At 38.9% G+C, this 16,140-nt stretch overlaps 1 protein-coding gene, 1 non-coding gene and 1 pseudogene across 4 annotated transcripts in view; 2 read left to right on the forward strand and 1 right to left on the reverse strand.

The window, feature by feature from the left end:
* LOC107100545 overlaps positions 1–5,481 on the reverse strand; it is a 15,180-nt pseudogene extending 9,699 nt beyond the window's left edge.
* Positions 5,482–9,311: 3,830 nt separating this feature from the next.
* trnar-ucu lies at positions 9,312–9,399 on the forward strand. The gene is given in 2 exon segments: positions 9,312–9,348; positions 9,364–9,399. It is a non-coding gene; the product is annotated as a tRNA-Arg (tRNA).
* Positions 9,400–9,874: 475 nt separating this feature from the next.
* The window catches only part of LOC107100546 (oxysterol-binding protein 1-like), a 26,631-nt gene continuing 20,365 nt past the window's right edge, over positions 9,875–16,140 (forward strand). For 2 of the 3 annotated variants that reach the window (XM_015399067.1, XM_015399069.1), the window contains exons 1-3: positions 9,875–10,179; positions 12,521–12,695; positions 13,387–13,595. In XM_015399067.1, the coding sequence (XP_015254553.1) occupies positions 12,559–12,695; positions 13,387–13,595 (346 nt within the window). In that variant the 5' untranslated portion in view covers positions 9,875–10,179; positions 12,521–12,558. The other variant, XM_015399068.1, reaches the window with a different exon arrangement.

A 16,140-nucleotide genomic window follows, 5' to 3' on the forward strand; every position in this document is an offset into this window, starting at 1 on the left:
TTCCAGAATAAGAATCAGCTTTTTTTTTTGCTATCTTGTGAGACCAATGTTAAAGACAATCTCAAGAAGTGCATATTAAATAACTACATATTAAAACCTGGACTTTAACTTGTGGTAATTAACTAATGGCAATAGTTGACCTAAAGCTGATAATCTGACACAGCGCCGCAAACAAACTTCCACACGACCTAGACCTGCCTTCACTGTGCAGTCCTCTGAGGCACTTGCGATGATGTTGTCATCATGAGGACACCACTGGACGTCCAAAACGGGCGCCGCGTGTCCGCAGACTGTGGGGCAGGACTGGTCGATTCTGCCGCTCTGTTTGGAGAAAACAAAAAGCTCTGATCCGCTGGCCTAAAAGGCTGCATCTCAGCACCCTGTCTGGAATTTGGCCTGTAAAAGTGCTGTGCATGCATAGATGGGATATAACTGCCGATGTTATTGTGAATCTGCCGGAAAAAGCTTTTAGCTATAAACCTTTGTATTGATAAATAGTTTATTGAATCTAAAGCAAATGGTCAAACCTTGCTGATGGGGACAACCAGGAAGGCCCCTCCCCCACCGGCTTCGATGATGACCGCGATGAACTTGGTGTTGACCGCGCAGAGGGGGCCGTCCCACGTCACCCGGGACACTCTGACGTCGTCCAGGCAGTGCTCAGCTCTCCAGGCCTGAGCGAAAACATGGCGGAATTTACTCTGCCGGACCACACCTCTGCGGAAAGACATGCCTGTGAACGGATCAGAGACATACATTTCATTGTTTCATTTGACATAACGGAGATGACTCCGCAGTTTTTGTTCAAATGTTAGAGGCATTTTGACCTTACTTTTAACTAAGCATTATGAATCTGTAAAAAAAAAAAACAGGTGATAATTGGATTCTTACCATTTGTACAACAGGTTTTATTGTTTGTATAAATTTTTACATCACTAATTTTCTTCACAGAAAAATGTGTACATGATTTCTTTAAATATTTGTAACGATGTATTTTTCCTTTTTAGATAAATTTAAGTCTAAACATAAGACAATAAATTTAACTTGCCTTTAATGTGAATTACATTATTTTTTTGCATTGAATTATATACTATTCATTATTTTTGTATTTTTTTTAAAGCAAAAGAAAAAAAATAGAAAAAGTTATTTGTTAACCCTTAAATAGAATGTGAAAATGCAGCTCCGTTGTACCGTCTCTACCCTCTGATCCATCATTTTCAGAAATGTTTCTATCACATGTTTAAAAGCATATTGTGTAACTTTTGGACTTTTGGACACCCCACTAGGGGTGCTAGACCTGGAAATGCCCTTATTCTGCTTCTACTAAACATCAAAACAATAAAGTGCAACACCAAACCTGCGCCAAAAAAACAAACTCCTTTCCAAAATCGACTAATGCTTTTCCTCATGCACGATCCCTCTTTCAAAATGTCAAACTTTCCTTGCCTTAGCCATGACCAGTAGTCGAGCAGACAGAAAAATAGAGCAAAAGCCTCATCTCCATGACGATGCAAGAACCTGTGGCCATATGATGACGATGCGTCTTCTCCCAACTTATATAGGCGGTATTTCAAGATGGGAGCGCCACTAGTAGCATTGATAGTCTAGTGCTGCATATCGGCCTGAGGAATCATTTAAAAGTACTCATACGCATCAACTCTTTAGATCACAAAGTACACGGTGTGCCTTTAAATGTCTAAATTATTGATATTGCAAAACATTGCCAATAGCATAAAGATAGTGCAGCTGTTTTAGATGCCCATATTGTCCTCATAAGAAATCAGCATGCATCTACATACTTTTATTAGGTGTTTGGAGGTTTGAAACGCTAGAAAAAACTTAACTAACACTTTACTCAGAGAACAACAGTCAATAACAACAGGTATGAGAACAACTGCTCCATTTATTGATAACCGATGGTTTGGATAAAGATTTAACAGAAGGAAAGTGTTTCTATCTGCTTACTTACATCAGAGATTTTAGATGCAGGTCGATATATTCGGAGATTCATTTTTTTGGCCGATATGGAAATCTTCAATATCAGACAAGTACATCCCAGGTCTAACTGTATATTTTCAACAATAATATCATGCAGATTCCAGGGTATTTCCATCTCCTATGTAGTATGCAAAGGTATTAATCTGGAGGTATTAAACTCAAGAGAAATCGCCAAATTAAACTATTGTTTTTAATTAACTTTCTACTAAAAGTTGTCTATTTATCTTAGTTAAGGCTTTAAGTCAAAAGCAATGGCTATCTTTATAGAAAATATATATATAAAAAAATGTCCTGCTTTTTAAGGTGTCGCGTCCTTAACTTGTTATTATAGGGAAGTTTACAGAGTCCTGCTAATGTCCTAATTATCTGTTTCCGTTGTGCTGAAGCAGAGGCACCAGCCCTATAGGATTGGAGTTTTGTGTGATTTAAAGGAACCCTTATCATCTTTCTGTCTGTCTGAGTGAACAAACTGGGCTGTATAAACAGCAGGCAAATTCTTTGGTTTAGACTTTGTCCTGGGAAAGTACAGCTGAAGGCAGAGTGAGGGAAAGCGGGGCTGCATGGGACCAAAACATGCTGTGCCAGTGGAAGGAAGGGGGGTTGGGCAGTGGAAGCTGCTGACATCCAGCTAATGCTTCACAGCTCACACAGCTACATATTCATTAGACATGAGGGACGCAGTCTGCAGCAGGTCACACAATTATTCATATATCTACAATAATTTATGTTTTTTTTTTTTTACATTTTGCCACCAAAAAACCCTGCAAACCTTTAAGTTTCTTACAAGGTTTTTGTGTGATGGTGGAAAAAAAGTGCCGTATCCTGTACAATGACAATAAAGCTTCTTTAAAGCAGTGCAGAATTTTGAAAGCGAATGCACATATTTCTATTAGCCCCTTTCTGTACCCCTTAAAAAAAATCCAACGCAGCCAGTTTCTCCCAAAAGTTCCGTGAACAGTTAATAGAATCCAGCTGTGTGCGCTTTTATTTGATCATAAATCCAGCTGTTCTGTTCCGACCTCAGAAGTTGGTTAGAAAGACATTAGTGGAAAAAAACAACGTCTTGGGGAGCAGAATACAAAAAAAATGAACTAAAAGTGACATTGGTGTATCTTCAATCGAGATTTGTAAAGTGATCTTCCAATAAAATATGATTTTTGGACGTAAAATATGAAAAAACAAAAAACAAAATCCTATTTCAAGCGCTTACCTGGTCAAATGAGAGACAATTAATCGTTAATAAATTGTTTACATATCTTTACATCAATATTTACAGTTTATTAAACACCGTACAAAAGAAGTTGTACAGATTTTTAAAGCAGGGCCATTTCACATGAAAATCTGAAAAATGTATAACCTTTATCAGAGGAATTGAAAATAGAATAATTAATGCACAGCTGAATACCTAAATTGTGGCCTTCACCTAAACTGCTACACTGGGCAAGAAGAGCATCAATAAATGAAGCAACCAAGATAATTTTGGTAATAGAGCGACAGTGAAATCATAAAATTCCCAAACCAGGGGTTCATACAAGAGAGCCACAAGAAGAAAGCCACTATAACCATAATTTGTCACAAGTGATCCAGGGAACACAGCTAAGAAGAAAAAAATATGCCTTGGTCAGATGAGAACCACACATTTTAGCCTAAATGCTTCAAATGAACATTCCACACACATTCCACATGCTTACGCACGGTACTGGCATGATCATGCTGTGGGAAAGATGTTTTTTAGCAAGATAAGGGAAGCTTGTGTGAGAAAATGACAGGAATTTCTTTTAGAGGCTGAAAACTCATCAAAGACCACAACTCTAAACACACAACCAGAGCTTCATCTTGCTATGGTGATGTATATGGTGAAAAATTGTGGCGACAAAACCACTACGTCAGGCAGAAAAAGTCCTCTGGGACAACAGTACAGTACACACTGAAAATGCATCCTGCAAAACCAGCTAGAAAGGATGAGTTGAAACCCAGGCCTAAACTGGAGTGAAATAAAGCTGACCTTTACAGACGCTCTTTGTTTTAGCCAGAAAGAGCAGAGGCGGAGCTAGATGGGGGGCCAGGGACCATAGTCCCCCTTCGCCAATCATTGGCCACCCCTACCATTTTTTTTTCTCTCAAGTAGAATATTCAAAACAATTTAATTTTATATATATTAACAATTAGTTGACAACAAAAACACTGTGGTTAATAATGCACATCAATATACCTACATTAGAGATAATTAGTACAGAATTCCTGCTCTTTCACAACTAGATTTTGTTTTAATGATATAATGACAAAATGATATGACTCTGCAAGTCATCTAAGGGTCTTCAGTGAAATCATAGATACTTTAAATAACTATTTTAATAAAATCTTATTAAATGATCAATTTATGTAGATGTTAGTGCTTGTAAATATCAATGTAATGCAGCATGATATTGATAAAACTAGTAAAGAATTTTATCCACTATACCTTTTATCTACACAGATGTTTAAATATATGCATCTATTTGCATAGTTTGTCTTTATTTAGGAACATGGGCGTTATGCTTCAGATTGACCCTGAGGTTCTGGGGGGCCTATCCACTTTTGGCCCCCCCTTAGTATACATTGGTTATTACCTGGCAACTCTTATTAAAATTTCTGGCTATACATTTGTAATGTTTCACTATTGCAAATAAATATTAAATAAAAAGTAAAAAAAAGAATTTTGCGTCTGTTATTTGACAAAAAGAAGGCGGTGCTTTGGCAAATTAAAAAGAAAAAGAATAACTTTACTTCAAACGCCTCTAATATTAATTATTATTTTATTATAGTTGTATTACCATTTCACTGAATACATCAGTTCTTATTGTTTTTCTTATTTTAGCTCTATCCTAATAAATAAATGCTGATATAAACATGCATCTAGATTCAGCCTGTCTGCCTGCAGACTGAATGAGCAACAAAGGATGGGCGTCACAGCGCAGTTAAACCCACAATGAGGCAGGCGTTTCTTTTTAAAGAGGAACGCTCCGTTTATTTTCCAGGACAAACATACCTTCTTCTTTGTTTTTTTTCCTCCGTTCTTAATTGGAAACAGGATCACCAAAGCCTGGCTGCAGGCGTGACAGGAGGCCAATAAAATAATCCTCCGCCAGCAGCAGTAACTTAATCCCCTCCAACGTCCAGGCAGCAGGCGACTATTGCAAAGACCTGGAATAAAGAATGAAGGCGGATAAAAATGCAGATACTTCTGATATTTCCATAGATTGCATGCATTTAAAGCATCCTGCTTGGCTTTGTTTCACCTCTATTGCGTTAAAGGAGACGTTCAAACCTCAAAGAGCATGTCCCGCGCTGATAAAGCCTGAATAAATGGTGCAAAGCGAGGCTTAAAGGAAAGGGAGCCCCTCTGTTGAGAAGAAACACAAACGCTCCGTCACCCTGCAAGCGTCTGGTTGGTTTGGAGCGATGGATTGAGCGGAATCCCGGATGCTTCCGCTCCTGGGTGGACACATCAAAGATCCGTTTGGATGACAAGATAGATATCTCCCATTTGTTTTCCTGTCTGGTGAGATGTTTTTCTTCTTCTTTTCTGTTATGGCTCATCGCAAGCAACTTTAAGGTGCATACCGCCACCTACTGTACATGAGTGTGTAGCAACATTACTTTACATCAAATTCTATATTTATTAAATTTTGTATTCTGTAGATAAATAAGCAATGCTTTCCTTAAGCTGTGAATATCCGTGATATTTCCTTAAATTCATTATATTCTTTTAAGAATCCAATCTTGGCCTGTCCTTCCAACCACCCCTCTCAATTTCTCCCTTCATGTTCATATGTTTTACAGTTCATCAGTACATGTTCTATATTTTCCTTTTCCTCCACATCCTTTATTTTCTTTATTTTTCCTTCCTATTAAATATAAATTGTCATTTAAATAGGTATGACCCACTCTTAATCTAATCATTATTACTTCTTCCCTTCTGTATCTCTCATTAATGATTCTATTTAATACTGATTTTCTGATGAGATGTTCTTCTTCTTTTTTTTATGGCTTAAGGCAAGCAACTTATTGATGTGTATTACCGCCATCTACTGGAATGGAGTTCCAGTAGATAGAAGCACAGTCAAACGCGTGCATCTAAAATGTGAAACGCAATCCGAATACACATTGTGGATTAAGTGATCTATCTTCAACTTGAAGAGATCGGGAAACATCCCAACCTGGCAACAATGCACGTAAGACAGGAAACATTAGCCATTAGATGCAAAACCCCATCATGTACCGCAACATATTTTTGCAAAATATTCTAACATAAATTCGGCAAATATAAGAGGAACATCGTAGTTTGGTTTAAAGAAAGCATTTTAGTTTTATTATAATATAGTTTGTTGCACGGCCCAATGATCTTCTCTGCTGTTCTCACCACTCTTCTCACTTTCTTCCAGTCTGAGGCGCTGCAGCCTCCACACCACACAGTGAGACAGCTGGTCAGAACGCTCTCTATGGTGCTTCTGTAGAAGATCGTGAGGATGGGTGGGGGCAGGTGGGCTTTCTTCATCCTCTGCAGGAAGTACATGTGTTTCTGTGCCCTTTTGATCAGTGAGGTGGTATTTACACTCCAGGTGAGGTTGTCTGTAATGTGCACCCCCAGTAATTTGGTGTTGCTGACCACCTCAACAGCTGAGCTGTTGATGAGCAGTGGAGCGTGGTTAGGCCGGTTCTTACTGAAGTCCAACATGACCTCCTTCGTCTTCTCCACGTTCAGGATCAGGCTGTCATCTCTGCACCAGTCCACCAGCTGCTCCACCTCCTCTCTGTAGTCCAGGTCGTTGTCGTCTCTGATGAGGCCCACCACCATGGTGTCGTCTGCAAACCTCACGATGTGATTGGTGGTGAACCTGAGGATGCAGTAATGTGTCATCAGGGTGAACAGCAGGGGGCTCAGGATGCAGCCTTGAGGGGAGCCTGTGCTTAAGGTGATGACATCAGAGGTGTTCTGTCCAACCCAGTTTGACTGAGGTCTGTTGGTGAGAAATTCTAGCAGCCAATTGTGGAGGGGTGTATTGAATCCCAGCCGTTCCAGTTTGCCCATCAGAAGCTGTGGGATGATGGTGTTGAAAGCTGAAATGAAGTCCAGGAACAGCATCTGCATGTGGGTGTTCTTCTCCTCCAGGTGTGCCAGGCTCAGGTGGAGAGCAGAGGAGATGGCGTCCTCAGTGGAGCAGTTCCGTTGGTAGGCGAACTGAAACGGGTCGAATGTTGGGGGGAGACCGGAGACGATGTGTTCTTTAAACAGCCTTTTTGAAGCACTTAATAATGATTGGAGTCAGTACAGGCCGGTAATCATTCAGTTAGATGACCTGATGCTTCTTTGGGAACAGAATGATGTTGGCAGACTTGAAGAATGCTGGCACTATGGATTGAACTATGGATTGGCACTATGGATTTAAAACCTCCAGCGAGGTTTTTAATATGTGAGAACACCAGCCAGGCGATCTGCACACCCCTTATAAACCTGCCCAGGTATGTTATCGGGCCCTGGGGCCTTCCTTGGGTTGACTCTTCTCAGAGTTTTCCTCACCAGGGTTAGTGTCTCCTCCCCCTGGGGTGGAACAGCTTTCACTGCTGGAGTGCTGTTTAGTGCCTCAAACCTTCCAAAGAAGTTGTTCAGTTCATTTAGGAAGTCAATGTTTGCTGCATCTACCGGAGGGGGAGGGTGTGTTGTAGTCTGTGATCATCCGAATGCCTTTACACATCCCCCTGGTGTTTCTGTCATCGTGGAAAAGATCCTAGATCTTCTGGCTGTGGTTCAGCTTCACTGATCTGATGGCACGGTTTAAGTTGGAACACGCTGTTCTTAGTGCCTCTTTATCACCACACTTGAAAGCCGAGTTCTGTGCTTTTAGCAATACCTGAACCTCTCCATTCATCCAGGGTGCTTGGTTTGCCCAAATGGTGATGTCCTCAAAGCATTTGTTGATGTAGGCTAACACAGTCATGGCAGAGTCATCTATATTCTGTTATCATACCTTGCTGCAGCCTTAAAGATATTCCAGTCAGAGCATTCAAAGCAGTCTTGTAGTTTCTCCATGGCCCCTTTGCACCATACTCTGATTAATTTGTCTGTCGGTTTAGCCTTGAATAGCTGGGGATGTATGCAGGAATTTGCATGACAGAGAGGTTATCTGATGACCCGAGGTGGGAGCTGCTCTGAATGCATCTTTGATTTTAGAGTAAAGCAGGTCTAAATTGCACTCTCCCTGAGTTGCAGAGTTTATTTGTTTAGCATGCTCACACATCCTCAATAACAATAATCCTAACAGAAAGTAAGAAAGACAAATAAGTAAGTAAGAAAGAAAGAAATAAAGTTGCTCTAGCTTTTGTATATTTTATAGAGCATTTCATCATATTAAAAAAACTATTAGAAATATGTTTATTATTGATGATGTTTAGGTGAGCGTTGACCCCGCCATTTCATAGGTCAGTACCTCCTACGGCCCCCAGCCTTAAAAAGGTTGGTGACTCCTGCTCTGGGCTATTTCAGAGCTTATCACAGTTTCCTCTGTGTATTTATTGCACCTTTTTAGATCAGTAACTGCATTTGATTGACTTTTTGATGATAGTATATAAAACCCTTGACTGCATTTCTGTCAGGTTTGATAATCTAACAACATTAATGTATACCAGTGAGTAGTAATAGGGCTTCTGGAAAAGGTTGAAAAACACCTTGTGAAATTTGATTATTTGAAATTACGGTCATGTCAAAATAAATTAGACATGACTTGAATACACCAAAAATTGAAAACACACCATAAAACCTCATGTAGAGATAATAATAATAATAATAATAATAATAATAATAATAATAATAATAATAATAATAATAATAATAATAATAATAATAATAATTACACTTGCACCTTAATCCTATTTATCTTGATATACTGTATATACCTTGATATACTGTATATATATTGTTTACTCTTAATGCACCTTTTTCCTCCTTGTTTGCACCTTCTTTAATTATTATGCCAATAATATGTGACCAGTAAATCCAGTAATTGGAAGTGAAAACATTAATATAAACAGGTGGTAAAAAAAAAAAATATATCGGTTTCTTACTGTAATGGACTAGCGCCATCTTGTGTTTTATAATGGGTGGGACAAGTAGTACTCCGTTAGCAACTAATAGAGCTGAATTCTGAAAGGAATACTCTCACTAACATTTTTACAAAGGGTTATAACAGCGTAAATAAATGATTAATATATCAACTCTCAAACAATACGTATTGTTTTTGATTCATATCCAATTCTGTCGTGCTGTATCAACAGGTGGCTCCGTGGCGCAATGGATAGCGCATTGGACTTCTAGGCATACACTAAGTGATTCAAAGGTTGTGGGTTCGAGTCCCACCGGAGTCGCTTTTTAGTGAGGAATTGAAACAACAATTTTTAAATCTTAGTGTCATCTGTGTATGTTTAAGTTCTAAAGTAACTTCCAATTTGTATTTTACAATGGCTGTTGGTCTATAACCTTTTCTTAGCTTTTAATTCGTAAAATAGTATGAATCGACCTTGCGTCCGACTCCATCGTCAGTTTTTTCCCCCACTTTCTTTATAATAATGATCTACTGCAGTAACCGTCTATAAAAACTGTTCAGTGGAAGCCATTTTATCATATTCTATGACTAGGCTGGCCAAATAAGAGTTTATAACTCTGGTCTTTATAAAGACTATGTAGACAGTAAAATAACGTTAACCAATGTTTATACCGATACTGCATTAAGTTTAAGGTATATTTATATATACTAACATAAGCCAAACACCAATTTTGTACATAGATTAACTTTTTTGATAGCGATAATTGAGGGAAAGTAACCAGGTTTCCACACGGGCATTAATCAAGTTGCACCGGTTGACTCCTACAAGCTAATGTTAGGCTAGTTAGATGTAGCAAGCTAGCTTTAGATCTTTCTAATTGTGCGCAGCAGTGCGGCGGACATTACAAACAGCACGTCTGTAGGACTGTAATAACACTTCATCGCTGTTGTCGTCAACGTCCTGGACTTTTCCCCCCCAGCTTTAATCTTGCAGTGTTAGCCTGAGCTAGCTCGGCTAGCCTGCTAGCGTATGGGGTGTCAGAGTTAGCAGTGACTTCACTGCCTGTCTGGTTTCCTCATCTGGCATTTTGGACACGTCAAGGTAAACATACAGCCGCCAGCGAATATTTGAGCTAGCTAGTTCTCAGCAAATGAATATTCATCTGGGTATTTCGCCCGCATTACTGTAATGTCAGCTTGTGAACGTCGATCAAATGTGTCGGGTTATGTTTCTCGACATTTGCTCATATTAGCTGTGAGTTGATATCAGCGGAGATTTTTTAAAAGTTTTTAATCTGTTGTCAGGCTAGCTCCTACATGTCAGGCTCGTTGCTTTTGAACAAATCATTTGAAAACCTTTCATTGCTGGTTTATTTGTTTTTTGTTGGTGCTGCGGGACCTGCTTTCTCTTACGTTTGTCCTATTTTCACTAAAATAATTTCAATATTCTGCTTTAAAAACGCTTTCAGTGATGTAAAAAGATAACCTTTTTTAATTCAACACTAGCTAGTGTAAGACTTGATGAAATGATTAAGCTAGCTTCCTGCTTCTTAGTAGCTACTTGGAGTTTTAAGGCTAATGTGAGCATGAATTGACAAATGTGAATGTGTGTATTGATTCCTCATTTAACCTTTGACCCCTGATTCTACATTTAAAGATCAGTTAAAATAACCATGAGCTATTTCCTTAAAGGATAAAAAAAAAATCAGTTCACACACACAAAAAAAGAGAGACTCGAGTAGGAAATTAAATAGAACATTTCTTAAAAAGCAGATTTATGACATGTTTAGAACAACAAGGTGAATGCATCCATAAGCCTGGAATGAACTTAGTCCCATTACTGTTTCAAAGCTACATGAAATAGCTATAAATGAGTACATTTTATACCCTTAAAAATGTTTGTATGTGCTGGTTGCAAATCCACCTAAACCTGCTACAATTACTCAATCTTAAAGAAACTGATCTTGCTCCTGAAGTACTAAATAATCTTTTTGATGGTGATTTGACATATTTTTCCTTGTTAAATTTTCTTAGCTTTTGTTTTAAAGACAATATGTTGCAATAAGTTTTTTCAAGTGTGATTTCCCATCGGTAATTTTGTAAAGCCGTCCCCTGCAATCATCAAGTACTGTAAAATGTGATAGCAGTGCCTTATAATAAAATCTACCTCACATTAATTTCATTGTATACTTTAGAGACACAAATCAATTTTTTCGACATTTGACATTATGTGCTCCATCAGCTGATATATCTGTTAGCAGCCAACAGTGAGAAGTTATGACCTCTGATCTTGACTTAGGCTACGTTCACACTGCAGCCTGAAGTGACCCAAATCCAATTTATTTGCCCATATCCGACCTGGATCTGATCTTTTCATGGCATTCTGGACAACACAGATCCGATTTTTTCCAATTCAAACCAGGCCACTTGTGTATGTGGTCCTGAATCTGATACGAATTTGATCTTTTCAAATGCGACCTGTGTCTGAGTGGCCAGGTCACATTTATCCGACCTGAACGCCATTAATACCCGACAAAGGTCAATATTCTGGGTTATGCTATGAAGAAGCGGCGAGAAAAACAAAAACCATAGCAGACGGTGATGCGGAGCGCAGTATTTATGTTTAACCATCTTGAAAACATTGTGTTTTTATGGTTGGGAACAATCGCTAGATGTTCTCCAGCACTACCATCCATGTTTACTTCTTTAAACACAGAGCACGCTGGCCTGTGACGTCATTGCGTCCTCTACTGCAAATGCAGGACAATTGCGTTGTATGATTACAGTTCACACAGGAGATCACATACAAGTCGCATATATTTGGAAATGTGAATGGCAACGGAAAAAAAATAAAAATCGGATTTTGGAAAAAATGGGAATTGAGTGTGAACGGAGCCAAAATGACTCAAAGAAACATCCTATCACTAGATGTTTTCACAACCCCATCAGTTTTTTTTAAGGAATTATGAAACATCTCTAATGTAGGTAAAGATTGACACATATTTGAGAAGAAATGTATATTTACAAATACTTGTAAAAATAAGAAGCTAAATTATAAAATAAAGAGAAAGAAGTGATTAGTATTTCTTTAATATCTCGTTTTAAAATGTGATTCTTCAGTCCTCTTGTTTGGATTGAGGGGTTATTGACCTGCCTGTTCTGGTCCCCAAACAGAGAAGTGAAACATGCACACATCCACACTTATCCCATCTAGAGAAAAAAAATTTGACTACCACTGCTCAAAAAAAAACTCATTCAGCACATTTTTTCTTTTTTACTCCAAATGAAACCTTGAAGTCCTCTTGATGTGTCGGAAGTGTGTCTATCTTCTGGATCATTGTCGTTCTTTGAAAGCAAATCTCTGCTGCTGTTAATTATCCTTTAAAGTTTTTTATTAATCTTTCAATCTAAATGTTTAACTTTTTGGACTTCTTTCCTTTAAGGTTTCTCAAATCAGAACTCTGATTTTGGGGGGGGTGTGATGTCAGAACCCAAGAGCCCTACTCCCACCCCTGCTGGCGACACGTACAAAGGATGGGTCTTCAAGTGGACAAATTACATCAAAGGTTATCAGAGGAGGTGGTTTGTCTTGAGCAATGGCTTGCTGTCATACTACAGGTAAGGATTCCAACATTAAAGCATAGCTCTGTCAGATACACCTAAGTTATTCTCTCTAATATCTTATTCATCCCATCCAATCATTTCTCCCTTGTTTGTTATGTTAGTCAGATTAAACTGCAACAGTTGTAAATCCTACATCTAAAGCAAAATTTAAAGGCACACCAAGGACTTTGTGACCTAAAGAGTTGATGCATATGAGATATTTTAAATGATTCCTCAGGCCAATGTATAATGCTTGAGACTATCAACGCTACGAATGGGGCTCGCCTCTTGAAATATCGACTATGTAAGTTGGGAGAAGATGCACTGCTGTTGACCTGGAAGAACTCCCTGTCTGACCCAGTGGCTCTTTGCTGGAGCTCTGCTGCTGGTCCCCCGGCACCAATCAGTGTGATCCAGTTTGTCCCGGCAGTACTCTCCAGAGAGCAGCAATGTTTTCATGCCCTCTGAGCTGAACCTAGACGCCTAGTGCGTCCGCAATCAAAAGACTTAGTAGGCTGGCTGGCTGACCGTTGATTTTTGCAACAATACTGAAGTCCTTGTGGCCACTAGGGGCGAAAGTTACAGGTCTAGCGCTAGTGACCAAAAGTTACACTGTGTGCCTTTATTTTTTATCAAATTTAGGTATTGAAGTGAAAGTTCTTGCATTCATTGTCCAGAAGTCAACATTAGATCTTCTGTCTATTAGGACCCAGGCCGAGATGGGTCACACATGTCGGGGCACGATCAACTTGGCCACAGCAGCCATCTCAGTAGATGATGCCTGCAACTTCGTCATCACTAACGGCGGCGCTCAGACCTATCACCTGAAGGCCAGCTCAGAGGTGGAGCGTCAGCGGTGGATCACTGCCCTGGAGCTGGCGAAAGCCAAGGCAGCTCGGATGCAAGCAGAGTCAGGTACATTAAAACGCAACTATTAAGCTCCTTATTTTTTTTTTTTTCCATGTGGTGTGAAACTCACTCTTTTATTTTTAAGAAATTTAAATCCTGGCAGGTTTTTTTAAGGGGAAAACAGGCTTTTCCAGTGTAATACAAAGAATTGTGGATGATGTAACCTTGTTGAAGGTTTAGTTTAATAATTTATTCTACAGCCTATCATTCTTGCCAAACAACAACTTCTGGTCAGAGGAGATAAAAATGCATCTGGTCTGAAACAATTAATCGGAATCAATTAATCCATTAAATTAAACATTACTGGCCTCATATCTGACTCACTAACTGTAAGGTTTGCAGACAGAAGAAGAAACCTGGTGGACTTAAAAATGGCCAGTGAGGCAAAGACATCATACCAAAAGAAAAAAAATCTGACTGGCTCCAAAAATTGTAGAACTCTGTTTTTATGTATATAATATAAAACTTGTTACATTTTAAAAGAGAGGAGCAGGGGTTCCACTTTCTTCAATCACAGCAGAAGCTTAAAAAAAGACACACCCACATTTAAACAACCCAGCTCTCTAAAACAGTGTTTTTCAACCCTGGTCCTCAAGGCATCCTGCTCTACATGTTTTGGATGTTTCTGAGCTTCAGCGCACCTGATTCAGATGATTACAGTTCAGCAAAGCCTGATAATCTGCTATCAATTGATAACAGGTGTGTGGAAGCTGGGAAACATCTAAAACATGCAGGGCAGGGTGCCTTGAGAACCAGGGTTGAAAAACACTGCTCTAACAAATCAGCCTGTACTATCTCTAATAAAAGGGGTGGAAACTTTGACAACATTTACATTTTCTATTTGGCGAACAGCCAGCTAAATTAAACCTCTAGAGGAAAATAAAAAAAAAACAACAAAGAAAAAAAACATTTACAATGAACCTTAAACAAACTGAAGCTAAACAATACCCCAAATCCAAACAAAACATCTCCCCAACCTCAGTCAGTGTAGATTTCCCTTATGAGGCTGATTGGAAACACCAGGTCAGCACTGCTCATGGGCACACTTCCATGGCAACACCTGACCAGGTGAAGAAGAGAGTGGTGAGAACATAAAAGATAAATTCTTAAAATTACATCAATAAAGACAAGACTTAAACCTTCCCTGTTTTCAACACCCATTAATGAGGAGGTAAATCCCTTTTACTAACAATTTCAATGAACTATTTTTATTCATTAAGATGAAACTAGTCACATACTTGTATTATATTAAACTGTACTTACCATTATTTGCCAATGTTCGACGCCATTTCCCTTTTTTCCTCTGAGCATGGAGCAGCCGGCTTGGCTTACAAAGGAGTCTTCAAATCCAAACAGGTCACAGTGCTGCGCTATGACGTAATCGGCCAACCAATCTGGCCTTTGGAGGACGCAGCTGCTCAATATAAACACAGCAAGGGTTTAGATCATTGGTTGCACACATCTATGGTTGCTGCCACACACCTGGCATAAATTAAACAGCTATCNGCTGCCACACACCTGGCATAAATTAAACAGCTATCGGCAGCATTTGATGGCTGCTGAGGAGTCTATGTAATCATTTGAATAAAACATGCAGGGCAGTGGCACCTGAGGAACAGCATTGAGAACTACTAATTTGGATCAAACCATATTCTTTTCTTAGAATGGCCCAGTAAAAGTCCAGAGCTGATTCTCTTTCAGGGTAAAGGGATCAAAGATTAAAACCATCCAATCAAAGAGCTATTTAGTAAAGAGGTAAAAAAACTCTTGCAGCTGTAATTAGAAAGAAAAGAAAAACTTTCTTTTTTTTTTTTAAACCTCTGAGACAGGTGGCTGTGGAGTTATCAAACCACTTTCTCAGACTGATTATTTGCCAAAAGATTAAATCGAACCATGTATCATTTTCTTTTGGCTTAAGAACATATGGTTTCCTTTGTGTTTGTTTCTCACAAAACAATCCTACTAGGATTCATCGCAGTTATAACCTAACTAGGGAAATATCCCAATAATAGGACTGAATTTACATTGCATTTGAAACTAAAGCAACATTCATTTTATTGCACTCCCAAACACACAAACAAACATGCACAGATAAAGGATTAAGTCCCTTGCACGTGGGCACATCGGCATGTGGCAAACAGGAACTGGAATCAAACAACTTTTACATTGCAAAGGGACTTTTCTTCCCTCTGAGTTAGTCGCTCACATCTCTGGTTTTCTGAACATGAATTTCCATCCCCAATTTTTTGTGTTTTTTTTCATTTAGTGTTTGACATTTCAGGGTGACGAAAGTCCTGTTCTTGAAACCCAGTATCCCATAACTTCTCAATTAAGGCTGGAGTGTTATCATTCTTATCATTATCATCAGCTAATTTAGTGATTAAATGATAGTTAACCAAAGTCAATAGATTCTAAGCATAGGCTTTGCTAAAACAACAACCAATTGCTGCCTGACTATATATATATATATATATATATATGTATTAAGGCTGGAATGGTTCACAAAATCCACGATTCGGTTCGGTTCACGGTTTCCGGTTCGGTATATGTT

The sequence above is a fragment of the Cyprinodon variegatus genome, unplaced genomic scaffold (assembly GCF_000732505.1).
Source record: "Cyprinodon variegatus isolate N-32 unplaced genomic scaffold, C_variegatus-1.0 Scaffold985, whole genome shotgun sequence".
Classification (NCBI taxonomy): Eukaryota; Metazoa; Chordata; class Actinopteri; order Cyprinodontiformes; family Cyprinodontidae; genus Cyprinodon; species Cyprinodon variegatus.